Raw genomic sequence first — 21,031 nt, 5'->3', positions numbered from 1 at the left:
TCTTAACTCTAATCTTTGGTGCCTGCCCCTGGGTAAAACTCCCAGTGGAGCCTGGGGACTTTTCCCTCTGACATTTTCATCTCTACTTTAATTGCCAGAGGGTTGTTTGAATTCCAATCCCTGGAGATATCATACACAGTTAATACTACCAGATTTTTCAAATTTTTGCTTTGGCAGAGAAAAGCTCTTGGTTCACAGTTCCCTTTGACTGCAATCTCCTGCCATTTTCCAAATTCCTGGCAATCATGACTTCTTATCCTCTGTAGTCAATTCAGGCTTTCAACTAGCTGTTCTCAAGCTGTACTTTTTAGCACCTGGCACAGTATTCCCACATGAATAACATAATCAATAAATGTTTATCGAATGAATGAAAATTCCAACCATGTTTCTTCATCACAAAGGCTGATGGAACTGATTCTTAAATCCAGAAACCCTGGGCAACAGCTAACTATTACTTCTTACCTCAGTTTAAATTCAGAGCCTCTCCAGATTCTAGTCTAGCCTTAGGTAAAACACGGAGGAGAAAAAGGAAAGGTTCTAGTGGTTCTCTAGATTTGGGATCTGCTCAAAAAAGCTCCAAGATAATTCTGCTTCATTCTCTGAGCAAACCCCAAATCTCTGGACAGTGTGGGGTTACTCACACAGGGTATCAGTGTTGTAGCACGCACAACCCCAGAGCAGTCAATGAGCCAGGGGAAGCCTAGACTGTGGCCACTCTCAGCCCAGGAGGCTGGCATGTGCAGCCATTAAAACCAGTGCCTGCTCCCTCACCTGACCAGACCCAAGACTTTTCTTCTTTGTCTGAGAAGCATTATGCTAAGACATTCTAGTTTTCCTGTGAAAAAAGAGATAAAATCAAAGAAAGGGGAAGACAGTTGTTTCATGGAACACCATTTTTACTTCAAAGAATGACTGACAAAGTATGGTTATTCAAACCTGGGTTATTGGCAGACATTTTCTCAAAAAATGACCAAAACGAGCCTGTCACTTCAAGGAAAACAACTCTGTATTTATGGTCAATGATAAAATTCAAGTTTCAGGAGAAAATTAGAATTTTGGAAAAGTTGTATCCACAACAATGAGCTTGACAGCTTCCCAATACTTAAAGACTTTATGATGAAACTGATGGTGATATTAACAAATGTTATCTTTTGATATTATAAAATGAAACAGGAAAACATTTGGAAGATCTACATAACTCAGTGAACCTACTTTCCAAATGATCAAAGCATAATGTTACAGAATCATGCACTGGTATAAAGTCCACTCAAAGTGTTAGGTGAACCAACAGATTTTTTTTTTTTTTGAACCAACAGATTTTAATGTAAATGAGTATAAAGACTTTATTGATATGGTCTCAGATTCCATATTGCAAAGAAGAATACCAACAATCGTCTGCACAGGCTATCAAAATACTTTTCTCTTTCCAACTATGTATCTGTGTGAGGTTGAATTTTTTTTTTAACATACTTCAATCAAAATAATGTATTGCAACAGACTGAATACAGAGGCATATATGAGAATCTAACTTCTTTCTATTAAGGCAGACATAAATTTGCAAAAGTGAAAACAAGACCACTTTTCTAATTTGTTTGGAAAATTATTATTTTTAATTTAGAAGTTGTTATTTATGTTAATGTGATAGGTTTAATATTGTTATTCTGCAATGAATTAGTAACTAAATATTTTTAAACTTTCTCAGTTTTAATACTTAATTGGTAAATATCAATAGTTTAACCAACAAAAGCTCTTTCGGGTCCTCAAAATTTTTTAGTAATGTAAAAGGGTCCCAAGACCAAACCCTTTGAGAACTGCTGATGTAAAGCATCTAACAGTGCCTGTCACCCAGTGAGTGCACTATAAGCAACAGTGATTATTAACAACCATATAGCAGTTCATGGCGTATCTGGATAGCTCTTTGGGGGCATGAGTAAATTTTGCACTTCAGACTTTCTGGCCACAACCTGGGAATTATGTGTCACTAGGCCAGATGGCTGTCAAGGACTGCTCTTGAAAGCTGGATCTAATTTCCAGAACCAAACCTGCTCTCATTCCTTTCATGGATTCTTTTTACTCCCAAGAGTTTGTGTATGTTTGAGAGGATTCCCCCAAGACACATGCTGTATCTAACCAGCAGCCCTGCAACAGTTTCCAAATTCTATTCTGAAGTGGCCCAGCAGAGCACTCTACTCTCAAGTCACCCAACTCCAAAAGCCTCCTTGTCACTGAGGCAGGCAGAGGACAACAGTTAAAATTCCCTTCCAAAAGCAGAGAAAATGATTAATCCCCAGCCTAGAAAAACTTATCAGCCCAGTCATTACCACTCACTCTTCCGTTCACCCATTCATTCCCTCATTCAACAAACATTCTCAGGGCCCCTACCTGGTGCCAACCATTGTGCTAGGTGCTGTGAACCATAGAGTTCCTGCCTTAAGAACACATGCGTAAACCAGGCAGGTTCATGCACGGGGTTGTCAATGCTCCCAAACTCCCAGGATGCCTCATATTCATTTTGGAGAATCAGGCAGGAACACATTAAAATAACAATTATAATAAACAAAATAATACATAAGTTAAAAACTGATTAGGACATTGGGCTTCTCTACTTAATATAAGCTTATTATGTGCCTTCTCACATACCTATCCAGTTTGAGGATCTCTTTCCTTTACCTCCTCTTTCCTACCTTGGTCTCTCTTTGAGCTCTAGGCTCCTTTCTGGTGGAGCTCGCTACCAGGGCACCCTTTGGCCTCTGGCATTTATAACTTGGCCCCAGCTGACCTCTCCATACTCCATTTCCACGCTTAACACCTGAGAACCATAGGTTCTATTCATACTGTTCCTCATATACACCTTGTCCCTTCAAACCCCAGCACCTCAGCTTTACTCCTCAGGAAATTCCTACTTATCCCCTAAAATCTTGGTCAAAGGTCGCTGAAGCTTTTGCTGGACCAGGCTGAGTAGAATTATTTCAGTATAGCACCTATCACATTGTGCCATAGACATATCTTCTGCCTACTCCAAATCCTGGTAGAATGGGAGCTCTTTGGGGGCAGGGAGTAGACTGCGGCCATTTAAGTGTGTCCAGGAACTAGGCTTGGCTTGGGTCTGGCACATAGTAGGCATTCATTGAATAAATGAACGAATCCTTAAAGCCCATCTGGCTCATGTCTCAGCTGCTCTACACAAAGGATAGAAACTAAAACACAGCCAAACCAGCCCCTTTCCCGACATACCATGTTGAAAAGGCATGGCTGCGTCACTCCAGGCCACTAATGGGTAAGAATCTCAGACCATTCTACTGCTGGCCATCAGAGGTGTAGTTAATTCTTAGGGAGCTGATACAACCTCAGTGCCCTGGAGCTTTCACCCGAACTCCCACTCAGGCTGTTGGCTCAGGTCCTTCCAAGAGGTAGGACAATAGTTTCACAACATAAAGCCATTTTGTGGAGAATTCTCTTCGGTTGTACAAGCTGAGTCAAGGATAGGGCAGTGAGTCTTTCTGACCCCAGGGGCCCTCTACCCGCCAAGGCTAGTTCATCTGTCAAACCTGCCTCCTGGGTGTAATCAGCCACAGGAAGGCCTAAGCTGCTGCTTATTTACCTGGAACCCTAGGCAAACCTTATTACCGACTACTCTGTAATGGCAACACAGAGTTCTCATGGGTGGAAGAGTATGAACTTTGGAGACAGACTGTTGTGAGTTCAAATCCCAGTTCTGCCATTTTCAGTATGATCTTGGATTATTACTGAATTTCTTTGAGCCTCAATTTCCTCATTTATGAAATGAGAATAAAACCATACTTCACAGAGTGGTGAGGACAGAAGGAAATAAATTATATAAAGTACCTGGCCTGGGCCTGGCACACAGTAGGTGCTCAATACCCGTTAGTTTCTTTCCTCTTCTGTCCTGGAAGAAATGACAGGGAAACTTACTAAGTGAGACTTGCCCAATCCAAAGTTATTACTTGAAGCACAGGACAGAAGACTAGACAGGTGACCTTCAAGGTCTCTTTGACCCCCGCCCCCCCCTCCCACCCAGCCCACATTCTCTGGCTGCAACTTCCTAATAAGAACCTCCAATATTTCCGGGCCCTTCTTTCTGCCTTAGTTTCCCTATATCTATTCACTTCAGAATGGAGGGGGAAACCACAAAGGGATCTGGATAGCTAAGAGCCTTGGGTAGGAAATAAAGGACAGGTGGCCTATAGGACTGCACCATGTTCATCCACCTAGCGTCTGAAGGATGAGGGTGAGAACATGGGCACAGAACTGAAGGGTGCAAACACTGGGCCTTTCCCGGGACACAAGCATGCCTCTCCTCAGTCCTTCTCTGCTCTGCATATTCTGCCACGAAGAACCATTAACCACTCCTTCCCACAATATCCATTCCCTTTCTCCAATACATAAGCACTCACATCTTCACTCACACTGTTCCCTCTGCCTCTTCCTTTTTAGGCTCAATTTGGGTGTTACATTCTCCTAAGTCCACAGGCAAAATAAACTGTGCTTTGCTCTGGGATGCCCTAACACTTTTTTACATGTCTCTTGTAGAGAGTTTATCACGTGTATCATGATTATTAAAATCTGTCTTCTCCAAAGAAGACAGCTTTTCAAGGGCAGGGCCTGTGTCTCATGAATCAGTGCATCCCAATCATTCAGTAGAGGTGGCAGCACGTGTTTCCATACACAAAGAAAGATTAGCAGTTGGAGAATATGGGCAACAACTGGAGAACTAGGAAAAGTTTGTTTTTTTAAAAAAAAACTAAGGCTGTTTCTTCTCCTGCTTATGGAAAAGCCCTCTCCTCCCCCAGGAAGCCCCATTCTTTAAAGAATAGCCTAGGCCTCCGCAAAGATCCTCATGGCACCCTCAGTTCAGCAATTCCCAGACCCAGCCACACATCAGAATCACCTGGGGCAATTTAATAACAATAGATGCTGGGCTTCAGACCTAAAGACTCTAGGTCTGGGATATGGTCCAGCAAAGCACAAGGGATCTGATTATTAGTTAGGCTGGGGTGAGGGAGAGGTAGAGGTAGAATCAAGCAATCACAGCTGCCTCTCCCACTGAGAATTACTTCCATGCTATCAGAGAGAATTTAATGAAGCACATCACATTCACTTTCCTACTTAAAACCTTTCATTGATTCCTCATTGCCTACAGGATAAAGCCCAAACCTCTTGGTTTTCAAGAACCTGCTAAACTCTCCAGCCAGACCTCTCACCACTCTCCATAAGCGGGGCAGTTCTGGCCTCTGGGTCTTTGTCTATGCTGTTTGCTTTGGTTAGACACTTTCTCTCACCTTCTCTGGAGGACCTTCTACTTGACCTTGAAGCCTCAGCTCTGAGAAGCTTTTTCTAGGCTATCACGTCTGTGCATCCTCAGAACAAAGCATCTATAATAATCACAGCTACCACTTGTGCTCAGTGCTTGACATGCAGTACTTGCTGAACCCTAGTGTGAGCCCAGCATCACTGTCATTTTATACATGAAAAAAAAACTAAAAGGCTGAAATACTTCTAAAGGCATGTACTAGGATCTAGGATTTGACTCAACTCAGAGGAAGCGATGCTCTTCTAGCCTAACTGCAATTGTTATATGTATGTTCTTTAGACCATGAGCCCCTGTGGGCAGGGATCATGTCTGATTCACTTCTGCATTCCCAGCTAGCCCAGGGCCTGGCACAGATCAGGTGTCCATTAGTGTTGGTAGAATAAATGAACGCCAGGTCAGGTGAGAGGAAGGCTGGGCATGGTGTGTGTGCAATGTGCCTGAATGAATGACTGCCAGCCTGGCCTAGCAGTGGGGGCAGATAAGAAAAAAGTGCTAGAAACCTAACATCTCTTTTATTATAATTTAGTTTAACAGCCATTCATTGAACACATAAGGACCATGCGTAATAAATACACCAGAAATGAATTAAAACATAACCCATGCTCTCAAAAATTCTAGGTTTAGTAAGTAAAGGTGTTAGGACCTTAATAGTACATCTGATATCATTTATTAAGCTTATAGCTCTGGGACATTTTAAGGAAATTTAAAATTTTAATCATTATTTTTTTTTGCGCTGTACCACATGGCATGTGGGATCTTAGTTCCCTGACCAGGAATTGAACCCATGCTCCCTGCATTGGAAGCTCGGAATCTTAACCGCTGGACCAACCAGGGAAGTCCGGAAATTTAAAATTTTAAAATCTTAGTAGGTAAGTCTTCATCTTCAAAAGACTTTTGGCATTTCTACATAGTGAATCTCTACTGGCTTACAAGAACCAGAGGAGACAAGGATCTCTCCTCAGTACCATTTCTTCCTATCTGCAATGAAAATGGCTGGGTGGGCAGTGATTTTAAGGGGGAAGTCTCAGGGTATAGGGATTATCTCATTCATCTGTGTGCCCCGAATAAAGGCCTTGGCACAGAGATCGTTAATACTTGCTGAGTGGATTAAACATAATGAGATGATTTTAATAAAGATACTGGCTGATCATCTGCTCCAGTCCCATGAGGGAGCAGGTTTAACTCTGAGCAGTGGGGGAGCCAGGTCTCTAGAGTTCCTTTAAACTAGGCTGGGCAAAGTCCCAGGTGATGCTGTAGAGATGAGAAATGGGAAGGGCAGGATGAGCTCAACCCCCACCAAATGCCAGTTTACAGTCTAGCAAGTCTCCTGGGGGTTTACTGAGTGTGCACCTGGACTACAAGCTGAGTGGTCCAAGAGAACTAGAGACAGCCAGCAGAGCTGGCAGGTGAGAACACTCAGGCTTTGGATGGCCAAATGGCTCCCTGCCACACGTCACGTCCAATTCTAGCTCTGGCGTGAGAAGCACTAGGTGCTATGTGGGTTGCTCCACATTCTCTGGTGAAGCTCTGGAAAAGGCTTAAAGAAGGCAAGAAACATGCCCACAGCAACAAAGCTAAGAGAATGAGCAGGAAGCTCACCCCAAGTCTGCAACATTAAATACTATGTCTCACTGCCTCCTCCAACTGCTTTGTAAGTTGGGTTTTTTTTTTCTTTGCTAAGAAGGCTGTAACTGTTTTAGTCTTCTTGTGAAATAAATGAGGATTTGGGTTTTTAGTGAATGTATCAATGTAGTTTAGTGGCCTAATCAATTAGAAGTAAGGACTTTTGGGATTCCAATTAAGCTCAAAGTCCTGCATTTAAATGTGTACAGGTTATGAAAATGAGCAAAGGAAACTGGATGCAACCAGTGGCCTATGAGCCTTAACTCAGAGGAAGTAATGATCTTCTAGCCTTACCGCATACTATAAACCAAACTCATTTGGTCTCTAGACCAAATGAGCCCCTTGTGAGGAGGGACCACGGCTGATTCACTTCTGCATTTCCAGCTGGTCCAGGGCCTGGCACAGATCAGGTGTCCTTCATATGATAAAGAGGGCAGACACTTCTCAGAGACTGCAGATTACTGCCTCCTGGAAATGTGGGCCCAGGAGCACCAGATTTTAAGAGATGGCACAAATCCAGTTTTGTGGGAAACCTTTGATTTTTAAAAATACTGGCTCAAATCAAAACAAAAACAGAAACAAAACTACATGTGACTTGAGGCATTTAAACCTGTATGTGGACTGAAAGTGATCTCATTTGCCATCTTTGGCTTCGGTTTGGCATATGACACTGAATTTCACCTTACTTACCCACTCTAAGTATTTAAGATAGGGTTCTAAGTGGTGGTGGGAGCCAGTGATCCTCACCAAAGGTATGCCTGTGGGTAGAGCAATGACTGATCCCAATTCTTTCAGCAGGTGCTTTTCACCAAGGCACAAAGGCCTGCTTCTGGCACACAGAACCCCCTTCCCCAACAAAAATGGGGCACAATCAGAGGAGAGTTTGTCAGTTTGTTTCACCTATTGTGGCTAGAGTAAAAAAATGTCTTGTTAAATACCCCACAGTACACAGAGTGTCCTGTTTTTGGTGGTAGTGGGGGCACCTATAGTAGGAGTTATTTGGGCAAATATTTAGTTTCTCTGAGTTTCTGTTTCTTCATCTGAAAAACGGGGTTAATAGTATTTATATCCTTCAGTTCATTCATTAAAATTTGTTAACCACCAGGCATAGGGGTACAATGGTGACTGACTTGGTTCCTGCACTCTCAGAGTCTACATAGCAAAAGCAGACCAATAATTACACCAATAGCTAACTCATCACATTTGTGCTAAATGCTGAGAGAACACGGGTGGTGGGAAGGTATGTAAAGTGCCTAGTATGAATAAATGAATGAATTGGCAGGTCAAGCAGTGCAGTAGGTAGGAACCTACATGTTAAAGTTGTGTCCTATATAAAAACTAAATGGTTAAGCCATCAACCAAACTTTCTGGCCATGAATACTATAGACTGGTTAAGTGGCAGGGGACCCTGAATGGGAAAGAGAGAAGACAACAGCTCCCTGGTTCTCTCCTCCCCCACTATCCCCTTCTGGAGAACAGCACTCCCAGGGGGCCCAGAGAAGGGAAAGAGAAGGCTAGAGGGGAAAGCAGCTTCAGGGTGGGACGTCAGACCAGGCAAGGGTGGGGTCCAACCTGAGGAGTCAAATCCTTTGGAACCAGTCTCAGCCCAGAGTAAGGGTGGGGATGAAGGTGGGGCTTCTGACACTCAGTAAGTGGTGACATCTTCATTAATTAAAAATCTGATTGTGATCTGAGACACAAAGGAGACCAGTATCAAAACTGGGTTACAATAAGTACAGGTTCTCAACGGATTCAATCTCTCTCATTCACCTAGTTATTCCTACTCTGTGTCAGCAAGGCCCAGGGCTAGGTGTGGAGGACCAGGGATAGATGGCATGATCTGTGCCCTGGTAGAGTTCAAAGTTCGGGGGGGGGGAGGGCACAGACACATCAACAGACTATCTCATTGTAGAATGGGGAGTGCTACCAGAGGGGAGCACAGGGGGCTGTGGGACAGAGGGGGCACCTCACGCAACTGGGGAGGTTAGGGAAGGCTTTCTGGGAATGGTACCCCAAACAGCATCCCCACTCACATGCACAATTCCAGAGATTCTACTAGAAAGCTGTCAAGAGCCATGCCTTCTGGCTGCACCAGCCTCCCAGAGTCCCCTGCTGCCCGATGCAGTGTCTGCAGAGCCAAACGCATCTTCTGCCACGCCTCATCCTCATCCGGCGCTGCATCCGACCCTCCAAGACTCCTGCAGGAGCCTGCCTTCCTTGGCAGGCTCATCCAAAAAACCAACTCAAAACTCTTTTGTCAGAGCAAGCTTAGGGCGAGCCACCCAGCCCCAGGTGCCATAACCCTCCCAGAGCAACTGTGGCTCATGCCACCCCAGCTTCGCAGTGAACACCGGCAGGGTACCTCCTATTATCTCCTTTGCTCAAATGAAAGTGACCTTCTCCCAGGTGGCAAACTGGAAGCTTTGGAGAGTCCTTCTACTGCTCACTCTCAGCAAGATTCGCCAAACCCAGGGATTTGAGGGTCTGGGTGGGCCGCCTTGTAGGTCGGGGGTATACAAGGGAGAAAGAGCAGGCTTTTCTGGGTTTCCACCTCGGTGCAGGAGACCCACCAAATAGTCTTCTGGGCAGCCTGGCTGTCTGCTGCAACTGCTCCGCTGGGCAAGGAGAGGAGGGAGGCCCCGGGAGACATATGCTGGGGGCACAGCTGCTGAGGGGGCAGCGAGGGGAAGGGGTGGAGCCGCTCCCGGGGGGGAAAGAGAAGAGGCTGCAGCCTTCCAGGCCCCAGCGCCCCGAGGTGGCCTGTGGGTGGGTGGGGAAGCAGGTGGGCCCAGGGGAGGTAAAGGGCACAGACCTAAGCTGTAGCAGCCTCAAGATTGGTGCGCGGTCCCAGTGTGGGTGTGCGACCAGAACGTTTCCCGGAGGCGGCGGGAGAGGGCAGGAAGCCTGGTCTCAGGAGAACCGGACGTGCCGTGCCTCGGCTTTGGACCAAAGGATCCAGACTCCACTCCCGCCTTGGGGGAGAAAGCCTCAGCCCTGGCCCAGGGGGTAAGGCTCTGGCCCCAGCCGGGGGAGAATGGTCCATCCCCAAACCCGTCCCGGCCCCGCTCCGGGGAGGTAAAAGAGCCCGGGCAGCCAGACTTGCCTCGCTCGCTCCTACCTGGGGACCGGGAGCCAGATGGGGGTCGTCCTCCTCCCTGGGGCCGTCGCGGTAGAGCTCCGCCGGCGCCTCCGGGGTCCCTGCACCCGCTCCTGCTTCCAGGCTCGGCGGCGGCGGGGGCTCCGGCGCCTGCGGCTTCTGCGGCCCCGCGGCCCGCGCCCGCTCGCGCCGGCCCGCGCCGCCACTCGGCCTGCTCCGCCTCCGAGTCATGCTGCTGCTCGCGCCGCTCCCTCGCTTCACTCGCGCCGCCGCCTCCACCTCCGCCGCCGCAGCCACCGCTCCCCTCGCAGGACAACAGCCAATATGGCGGCGCCCGGCTCCCCCTCTGTCGCTGCCAGCAGGTCAGAGGGCACGCGGAGTCCGCGCCGCCGCACTAGCCCCCGAGGCTGCCTGCGCCATTTTGAGTAAGGTCACCACCCGGAGTTCCGCGGAAGAGTGAACCTGGTGAGGAAACGCCCTCCCCATCCCAGGATCCAAGGGATGAGACCTGCGCGAGGGGTGGGTGTGCTCTGTAGTAATCGTGCTGCACGGCCCTGGGCGCTTAATAACTGTTAAATGGATGAGTGAATTCGTAATTTCTGTAGTGCTACGCTACTCTCACAGCCATGACCTGACTCCTTGTACCTACACTGAGTGGCAGATACAGTAGTTCCCATTTTGCAGCGGAGAAAACCGAGGCTGCAAAAGGCGAAATGGTTGCTCAACATCAGCCAGCCAGAACTCATGGGCTCGTGGACAGCCTGAGCTGAAAGGGACAAAGGGATTGTCTAGATTCGTATTTTCAGTGTATGGTCCACGGGGAGTCCAGCGTTTGGTGCTTGGGACAGCGAGACTCACCGTCTCAGTCTGGTGGGGAGAGTGGACCCTTAAATACACAATTACAAGTGTGATAAAGATGAGATGACTGGGGCATGTACTAGGTCAGTGTTTCCAAAAAAGTGGTATGTGTGCGAGAGGATTTTGAGTGGTACACAAAGGAACATTTTAAAAATGTAATGATTATGTATTTAATTGTTAAAACTGGGATATTTTCCCTCCCTTTCTTTTTTGAATATATGACATGCGTATAGTACAAATTTTTAAAAATAGTTTTGAGTGCAACTTGTCTCATGCCAGGGCCAGTGGTGTCCTGAAACCATACGGTGGTTATATGTAGAGTTGCTGTTGATCCATCGACAAGGGCAGAATTCTGACATTGGCCCAACCCAAGGGAGCAAGGACTATTTTGAGAGGAAGGGCTAAATGGAAGGCCCTGGAGCTCTCCCTAACTGCCAAATGAAAAAATAATACTTCATCTCATTACAGGGATTAACACCACCATCAAAGATTTGAAAGATTCAGGGTGATTCCCACTATATCAACATTACCTCTTCAGTTTGTCCAGAATAGAGGATAGATGGTATTTTTTCCCATTCATTTATTTTCTTGGTGGTAAAATTTGAGTAACATAAAACTTATTGTCTTAACCATTTCTAAGTGTACAGTTCATTGGTATTAAGTACATTCATATTGTTGTGCAACCATCACCACCATCTATCTCCAGAACACTTTTCTTCTTGTAAAACTGAAACTCTGTACTCATTAAATAATAACTCCCCATTCTCCTGTCCCTTCAGCCCTTTGCAACCACCATTCTACTTAAGAAAACCTCCCCCTTTTCCCTACACCCCAGCCTCTGGTAGCCACTATTCTACTCTCTGTTATTATGAGTTTACCTTTTTTTTTTTTTAATATTCCACATATAAGTGAGATCATGCAATATTTATCTTTTTGCGACTGGCTTGTTTCACTTAAAATGTCCTCTAGTTTCATCCATGTTGTTGCAAATGGCAGGATTTCCTTCTTTTTTAAGGCTGAATAATATTCATTTATATTTTATATATATATACTTTTTGTATATTCCTCATATATATTCCTATATATATTGTAGATATTTATATATTCTTTTATATACATATACACATATACAGATATCCATCTATATCACATTTTCTTTATCCATTCATACATCAACAGAGAAGATCTATCTATCTATCTATCTATCCATCTATCTATCTGTCTATATCACATTTCCTTTATCCATTCATACATCAACAGAGAAGATAGGTCTTCCCTGGTGGCACAGTGGTTAAGAATCCACCTGCCAATGCAGGGGACACAGGTTTGAGCCCTGGTCCGGGAAGATCCCACATGCTGTGGAGCAACTAAGCCCATGCACCACAACTACTGAGCCTGTGCTCTAGAGCCCACAAGCCACAACTACTGTGCCCGCGTGCAACAACTACTGAAGCCCTTGAGCCTAGAGCCCGTGCTCCGCAGCAAGAGAAGACACTGCAATGAGAAGCCTGTGCACCGCAACAAAGAGTAGCCCCTGCTAGCCGCAACTAGAGAAAGCTTGCGTGCTGCAACGAAGACCCAATGCAGCCAAAAATAAATAAATAAAATAAATAAATTTATAAAAGCAATAGTAAAAAAACCCAAAAAAACAAAACCAGAGAAGATAAATGGTCTTAAATCATCACCGAGCATTATGATAAACTCATTCTGATACGCCAGTGCAATTGTTGGCCCACAATTATAGGTCTGATCAATGCTTTTTTTTTTTTTTTTTTTACGGTACGCGGGCCTCTCACTGTTGTGGCCTCTCCCGTTGCGGAGCACAGGCTCCGGACGCGCAGGCTCAGCGGCCATGGCTCACAGGCCCAGCTGCTCCGCGGCATGTGGCATCTTCCCGGACCGGGGCACGAACCCGTGTCCCCTGCATCAGCAGGCGGACTCTCAACCACTGCTCCACCAGGGAAGCCCTGATCAATGCTTTTTGTAAAAAATATATTTATTTGTTTATTTGGCTATGCCAGGTCTTAGCTGCGGCACGTGGGATCTTTGTTGCAGCATGTGGGATCTAGTTCCCTGACCAGGGATTGAACCTGGGCACCCTGCATTGGGAGCATGGAGTCTTAACCACTGGACCACCAGGGAAGACCCTAGTCAATGCTATTTATTCTATACCAAACCTCAGGAAAAGTTTGTGTTCCTCTGGCAGGGGCAACAGTAGACCTTTACTGTCTTGCTTCAGGGGTATGTCACTCTCTGGACATACTCAGTTTATCGGAATTTTTGACCAAATCACCATTTCAGTGGATATCAGGCTAATCTACTGTGATGCTGATGACAATATCCTGAAGGACCTTGAGAACAGGAAGTAGCAGATACCCTAGATGATTTGGTAAGCATGATGTGTGTGCCAGAGAGCAGATAATAAATCCCACGAATATATAGTGGCCTATCTACTCAGTGAACTATCTAGGGTTCTGGGGTGTGTTTTGATATTCTGCACCAAATAAATGACAAGCTGCTGAACATCACACTCCTGACCACTAAGAAAGCAGTACTGTACTTGGTGGGCTTCTTTACTTGGTTATAAAATATACCATATTTAGGTATATTATTTTTACCTATTACTGGGTCACTTGAAAGCTATCAACTTGAAGGGGGACCATACAAGGAGAGAAGGTTTTCTTACTGGATCAGGCTGCAAAGTAGGTAGTTCTGCCTTTGGCCCTTATATTCAGGCATTGGCTTTTGGAACAAAGTTATGACCTTGTTCAGCAGTTGTTTTCCTTCTGAGAAACATCTCCTGGCTTGCTTCCCGGGTGTGTGGAAATTGGATGCCTGACCATGGCATAGCAGGTGACCACGTGACCTGAGCTACCATGTTATCTGATCTACCTAGTCATAGAATTAGGGGTGGCCAGCAGTACTCCATCATGAAGAAGAAGTGACATATATGGCCTCAGTCCAGCAGGCCCTAAAAGCACAAGTAGGTTGCCTGAGCAAGTTGTTTACATTCCTCTCCTACTGATGTTCATGGTCTCCTGGAGAGTTGTTTGTGATGGGTTGACTAAGGAAGAATAATCTAAAGCCCTGTTTATAAACGGCTTTGCACATGATGTTGGCTCCAGCCGGAAATGGATTGTTGGGGTCTTCCAGTCTTCCTCCGAGAAGGCCTGAGGGACCTGGAAAAGGGAAGTGTGCCCAGAGGCCCCAAAGTAAAGATGCACTGATTCCTAGCCGTTGGATAATGGTTTAGTCTGTTGGTCAGGGACTTGGAAGGAACCAGACTGAAGGCTTAGTGACAAGAAGTTTTGAGGGAGATAAATGTGGATAGACTGCCCAGAATGGCTTCAGAGCATAGGGTTATTAGTGTGCCAGATGAACATTCACCGAAGGGTCTCACTACAGAAGAACTTCTTAAGAGCCTGGTGGGCAGTTTGGCTCCTTCTGTGGCTATCAGGCAGTCTCCTTCCCTAGCCATCTCAGGACTTGCTCCGTGGGTTTATGAGAAAACTGGCCCAGTATTACGGACTGCTCCCTCCCACGGCTGGCCTACTCTTTGTGCTGAACCCAATTTGCAAGCCTCAGGGAACCAGCCTGAGCCCCCAGGTGGAGCCTTACTTTGAGGGAAACAGCCAGCTATCTCGTGGCAGGGAGATTACATTGGGCTCTGTATTAGTCAGGGTTGGCTAACTGCTGTAACAACTGACCCCGACATGTCAGGGGGTTAATACCATAATAGTTTAGTTCTTGTTCATGTCACAATTCAATGCTGGATGAAGGGGACTTTGCTTCATGCAGTCATTCAGGGGTCCACTCCCTCTCTGTCTTGTGGCTCCGCCCTCATCCAGGTTCTCTCCATTCAACGAGAGGATGGTAAAGATAGAGCGAGGGTTGCCTGGGCTGTTTTTATGAGCAATACCTAGTAATGACTATACATCACTTTCACTCACATTCTGTTGGGGAGATTTCAGCCACATGGCTCCACCTGACTGTAATCTTTCCTTCCCACTCCTTCCCCTCTCCCCAGGCAAACACTGATCAGCTTTCTGTCTCTATGAATGTTCTATATTTTCATACAGTATGCACTCTGTTTTGCCTGACTTCTTTCCCTCAGCATAATTACTTTGCAATTTATCCATTTTGTAGTGTGTATCCATAGCTCATTCCTTCTTAGTACCGAGTGGTATTCCATTGTATGGAAGTACCACAGTTTGTTTATCCATTCAATATTGACGAATAGTCATGACAGACCTTTCTCATACATTTAATTAACTTATTATACTGCTCTGAGAACTGGAAGAAAATATTTTTAAAGCATGTATGCAAGGTACTAAAATCACATCTTTTGCCACTGCTTACATTTATATATTTTTTTAATATGCTAACCTTAAAATGTGTGAGAGCAGGGCCAGCTTCATGGATGTACAACCTGCACAGCCACTCAGGGTCCCTTATTCAGAAGGGCTCTGAGCTTGGCTTAACTTTCTGCCATCACCTTCTTGAAATTCTCTCTCTCTCTCTTTTTTTTGGCCATGCTGTGCAGCATGGAGGATCGACCCTGTGCCCCCTGCAGTGGAAGCGCAGAGTCTTAACCACTGGACCGCCAGGGAAGTCCTTTGTAATTCTTAATAATGCTTGAACAAGGGGCTCACATTCTCATTTTGTACCAGGCACTCCAGTTTATGTAGCTGGTCCTGAATGAGAGGGTGTGTAGTTTTTAAAACTGTTTTTTGGGGGCATGAAGCAAAAGTTTGAAGGCCACTGGCCTTGACTGTCAAGTCTGTAAGAGCTTGGGCTTTTGAAACACAGCATCCAGGATGGTTTGCAAGTTCTCCTGCCTTCCACTCTGTGATCTACCTTACTCCTACTGCAAGGCAACAGTTACAGAACTAACTGCTTGAGTGGTGAGGAGGGAAGGGGAAACTATAAGGGTGATGCAAACCAGATTACCAGATCAGCATAGTGTCCCATCTGCACAGGTGAGGTTGGGCACCATGGGCCTCATACAGCTAACTGAGGGTTTTACCCTTTCCCTGGGGTTGTGTTTAAGGCCCTGGAGTCTTATCTAGTACTCAACTGTGAGTGTGTGTGTATGTGTGTGTGAGAGAGAGAGTGAGAGTGAGTGTGTGTGTGTGCAGGTGTATCTAGTTCTCAAGGTCATCCATCCACACAGGCATTCATGGAGATGTCATTTGTCCCCAGTGGCTGCTGCTGAGAACTGGCAGTTCTCACTCACATGTCTACTAGAGACCCCAGCTCTCTTCCTGCCTCATGAGAATCTTGGTGAGGTTACCTAAGGTTCTTTTTGCCTAGATGTGCCCCAGAGCCATCTCCATGCCCGGTTTTGCTGTTTCCCCAGGCAACCTTCCCCTCTATTCTTGGATTCTTTGCTTTTCCTCTGGCCTCTCTCTGTGCTCTCATCGCTTCCCTCCATCCTCCTCTTCTTTACTTCTGTGACAGGGGAGAGCCAAATCTGACTACATGTTGGATCTGTTTCTTTTACTTTAATCTTTGCTTTCCACTGCTTTTGTTCACTAAAAGGATACTGTCTATACATAATGGCCTAATAATGCCTCGGGGAACCCTGCCCCTCTACCTGAATGCTAAACTAAAGTGCCTTTGTTCAGGGAAGCATCCTCACCCTGTCCACCTGTGGATGGCTGCAAGTAAGAAGAAATTAACACATCCCCTCCCTGAGGCTGGCCATTCCAGGGGATATTTACAAAACGTATAGCGTTTTTACTTTACTTCCTCATCTCCTCCCCCAGCCCCACCCCACCCCCGCACCCCTACCTCGTTCTGTAAAAGAAATGGGCATCCAAACCCCGATAAGATGGTTTTTTGGAGAATTTAGTTGGCCACCTTCTCAGTCTGCCGGCTTTCCGAATAAAGTTGTACTCCTTGCCTCAACACCTTGTCTCCTGATTTATTGGCCTGTCTTCTGTCATGTGGCGAGCAGAGTGAGCTTGGACTCGGTAACACTTCCATTTCTCCAGACCCCTGAAGTCCTCCTTTTGGAGTATCTGGAGGAAGCCCCAGTAGATAACACTGTCTACTTCTTTTTTAAAAAATATGTATTTATTTATTTATTTGGTTGCACCGGGTCTTAGTTGTGGCAGGCGGGCTCCTTAGTTGCGACTTGCAGGCCTCTTAGTTGTGGCACATGGGCTCCTTAATTGCAGCAGACAGGCTCCTTAGTTGTGGCATGCATGTGGGATCTAGTTCTCTGACCAGGGGTCGAACCCGGGCCCTCTGCATTGGGAGTGTGGAGTCTTAACCACTGCACCACCAGGGAAGTCCCAATGGCACTGTCTTCTTGACTAGAGTTCTCTACATACTGGAAAATGAAGCAAAGGAGAGGCAGGTGGAGGCTGAATATTACCATATTACTGACAAAGACCAGGGCAGAGCATTTGCTCAATGTGGGCAACTGAACCCCCAGCCCCCAGTCATGGCAGTGCTAGAATGGGTGGACCTCCCTTCCAGAGCCCCTGGAGGGGTGGTGGATGTGGCATATCCTAAGAGGAAGAAGGGCAGAACTGAGCAGAGCATGTACCATGTTCTTCCCAAGTACACAAGTACACTAATCAGATGAGTTCTCTCTCCCAAGAGCAGAAGTTTCCTGTCAGTGGAACCTCTTCACCCTGGGCCAATTCTTCCTCCCCTCCCCTCCCCTCCCCTCCCCTCCCCTCCCCTCCCCCTCCCCCCTCCCCTCCCCCCCTCCCCTCCCCCCCTCCCCTCCCCTCCCCCCCTCCCCTCCCCTCCCCTCCCCTCCCCTCCCCTCCCCTCCCCTCCCCTCCCCCTCATGAAGTTTCTTAAAACTTTTCAGGGACTTCCCTGGTGGTGCAGTGGTTAAGAATCCTCCTGCCAATGCAGGGGACATGGGTTCGATCCCTGGTCCGGGAAGATTCCACATGCTGCGGAGCAACTAAGCCCATGCGCCACAACTACTGAGCCTGAGCTCTAGAGCCTGCGAGCCACAACTACTGAGCCCGTGTGCCTAGAGCCCATGCTCCGCAACAAGAGAAGCCACCACCATGAGAAACCCACGCACCACAACAAAGAGTATTTCCCGCTCACCGCAACTAGAGAAAAGCCTGCGCACAGAAACGAAGACCCAATGCAGTCAAATATAAATAAATTAATTAAAAAAAAAAACTTTTCAGCTGTGGCTGACACTTCTCTCCTTTGCCCTGAGTCCTTGTTGAAACCAAATCCAGAAATACTTAAAAAAATCTTTTTAGGGCTTCCCTGGTGGTGCAGTGGTTGACAGTCCGCCTGCCGATGTAGGGGACACGGGTTCGTGCCCCGGTCCGGGAGGATCCCACATGCCGCGGAGCGGCTGGGCCCATGAGCCATGGCCGCTGAGCCTGCGCATCCGGAGCCTGTGCTCCGCAACGGGAGAGGCCACAACAGTGAGAGGCCCGCGTACCGCACAAAAAAAGAGAAAAATCTTTTTAAAATAAAAATTTAAAACATAGACAAATGTAGACAGAATTCTATAATGAGTCCCCTTGCAGTCATCACCCAGCTTCCACAATAATCAACTCATGGCCAATCTTGATTTATCTATAAATTTTACCTTCTCCCCCCCATTCCAACTCCTGTGTTATTTGAAACAAGTCCAACGTATCACACCGAAAAGACTCTTATTTTCTGCCCTGTCACATTCCACCCATGAGGAGCAATGAGCACAGAATGGACTAGCTATTTGAAACAGGGTCGGAGTGAATTACTAGGGGAAAAAAAGTGGTAACATTATAAAGATACTATCCTGCCATAGTAGTTAGGCTGTTTCCATTTTCCTTGCCACAGTTGAGGCTCAAGGACTTATCATTTGTCTCTGGCAACAACCTTTTTCTTAGTTTCCTTGCTTTTCTCCCTCTGGATTACTAGTGTTTCTTCATGTGACCACCTGCATCAGAATCCCTCGGAAAACTTGTTAAAATGCAGACCCTGGGCCCCTCTCCAGCCCTGCTGAATCAGATTTATTTATTTATTTATTTATTTATTTATTTTTGGCTGTGTCGGGTCTTCATTGCTGCGCACAGGCTTTCTCTAGTTGCAGCGAGCAGGGGCTACTCTTCCTTGTGGTGTGCCGGCTTCTCATTGCGGTGGCTTCTCTTGTTGCAGAGCATGGGCTCTAGGCGGGTGGGCTTCAGTAGTTGTGCCACGCGGGCTCTGTAGTTGTGGCTCACGGGCTCTAGAGCACAGGTCAGTAGTTGTGGCGCACGAGCTTAGTTGCTCCGCAGCATGTGGCATCTTCCTGGAGCAGGGATCGAGCCCGTGTCCCCTGCATTGGCAGGCGGATTCTCAACCACTGTGCCATGAGGGAAGTCCCTGAATCAGACTTTTGAGTGTGGTTCCAGATGTTTTTTACAGGGAGCCCAGAATGATTCTGATGCACACTGATGTTGAGAACTGCTGTCCCAATCTAGCCTCCATGCTGTCCCCAGATAGTCTTCAAACACCAAATCTGACCATGTCACCCCCCACTTTGGACAACCAGGAGGCCCCCCAGACACACAGGATAAGTTCCAGGTTAAGGCTTGGTACTTAGGGCCCTTCAAGAGCTGGCCTTTGTGTGCAGCAGCCTCACTCCCCACCACTCTCTCCCTTGAACCCTGGGTTTCAGCCCTATCATACAACCTTGATGCGCTCAACACTGCATTCTCTCCCTTACCCCTCCAGGGTTTAATAAACTTGTTCTGATTATTCAAGGGCTGGGGCCAGGCCAGTGTCTCTTCTTCTTGGAAGCCATCTGTGACTCATTCCTCTGTACATTGTGGTAGAAAAGCTGGGGATTCAGATAGACTCAGATGTCCATCTAAGCTCTACCACTTTATGGCTATGTGACCTTAGGAATGTCCTCGATTGCTTTGGGTCTCAGTCTCACCATCTAGAGAATGGGGATGAAAGCAGTATCTCACGGGACTGTGAGACATAAATGGAGACCTTGGCACAGTAGGGAGGCAAAACTTAACCTCTGTCCTCTTAGAATCTCTGGCTGGTTCCAAGAATTAAATTGACATGGGACAGTTTAAAAGAAGAAAAGCATATAGATCTTTACATGGGAGCCCCCACAGGAAAAACAAAGATCCAGAGAAGTGGCCAGGCCTAAGTGTTTATATAGTAGGCTGGACAAAGAGAGACAATTGTGGAAAAGTAACTAAAATACATGGGGAGGGACTTCCCTCACAGTCAAGTGGTTAAGACCCCACACTTCCACTGCAGGGGGCAAGGGTTTGATCCCTGGTTGGGAAACTAAGATCCTGCATGCCGTGTGGCGTGGCCAAAAAAGAAAAAATGGGGAGACTAAAGATGAGTTATTTTAATACGGTCTGTTTGTGCAGATTTCTCTTGGTCTCGACTTCCCATCTCTGATGATAAGAATCTTTCCTCCTGGTACAGAGAGAGCATCTTTCACAAATTTTGTCTCCTGTCTTCAGGAAGAAAAGCGGAGGTCAGAGTACCCTTCACGTAACTGCTATTTCTTCAAGAGCCTTTAGCTCAATAATTCTTATGCCAAAGTGGCATATTTGGGATGGCATATTCTGCCACTTTTCAGCACAGTGCCTGGCACATACAGTAGGGTGTTCATAAACAAGAGCTCCCAAACAAGGCCCTGGCCAAGAGAGAGTTAAAGGCCAGAGCATCTCAGGTCACTCTGATATCTAATGGAGCCCATGCTGTCAGAATTCACCTAATACAATGATTTATCATGACAATAACTATGAGGGCATCATAACAATGAGATCATCACTGCTCATTGGCCAATATTAGCTCCATCACAGGGCACTCTGACTCCAGTTTTGTCCCCTTGGGCCCCCTGCCACCTTAGAGTGACTTTTCTAGTAAGTATTATAATGTTGTAACCCAGGGTTTTAGTAATTTCCCATTCCAAAATAGCATTCCAGATCTGTGCTTTCCTTTTCCAGTTTTCCCCAAAATAGTCAAACAGAAGTAATAGGAAAAATTCTTCTGTATCACTGGAAATTAGGAAGGGTCTCACGTATACCCTGAGAATATATAGTCATGGCAGAGTATGGATGGGGAGTCTGCTGGTGACACCCCACTCCCCCACTTCCCAGTCCCACTGATATCTCTTGGTTTTAAGTGGG

General features: G+C 46.5%; 1 protein-coding gene across 17 annotated transcripts in view; it reads right to left on the bottom strand.

Moving 5' to 3' along the window:
* LOC149744000 (protein FAM193B) overlaps positions 1 to 10,377 on the bottom strand; it is a 31,508-nt gene extending 21,131 nt beyond the window's left edge. For 3 of the 17 annotated variants that reach the window (XM_089905072.1, XM_089905073.1, XM_089905087.1), the window contains exon 1: positions 8,989 to 9,769. In XM_089905072.1, coding sequence (XP_089761198.1) covers positions 8,989 to 9,185 — 197 coding nt within the window. In that variant the 5' untranslated portion in view covers positions 9,186 to 9,769. Of the gene's footprint in view, positions 1 to 2,382; positions 3,908 to 8,527; positions 8,646 to 8,988; positions 9,770 to 10,073 lie in introns of those variants that run through there. The other 14 variants (XM_089905080.1, XM_089905085.1, XM_089905074.1 and 11 more) reach the window with 12 other exon arrangements.
* Positions 10,378 to 21,031: the final 10,654 nt, after the last annotated feature.

This window comes from Delphinapterus leucas, unplaced genomic scaffold, assembly GCF_059928025.1.
Source record: "Delphinapterus leucas isolate spDelLeu-1000000601 "Yukka" unplaced genomic scaffold, BTC_Dleu_Yukka2 spDelLeu_asBTCV2_sq25, whole genome shotgun sequence".
Lineage (NCBI taxonomy): Eukaryota > Metazoa > Chordata > Mammalia > Artiodactyla > Monodontidae > Delphinapterus > Delphinapterus leucas.
Note: the sequence above shows the minus strand (reverse complement) of the source record. Positions and strands in the feature narration are given on the sequence as shown.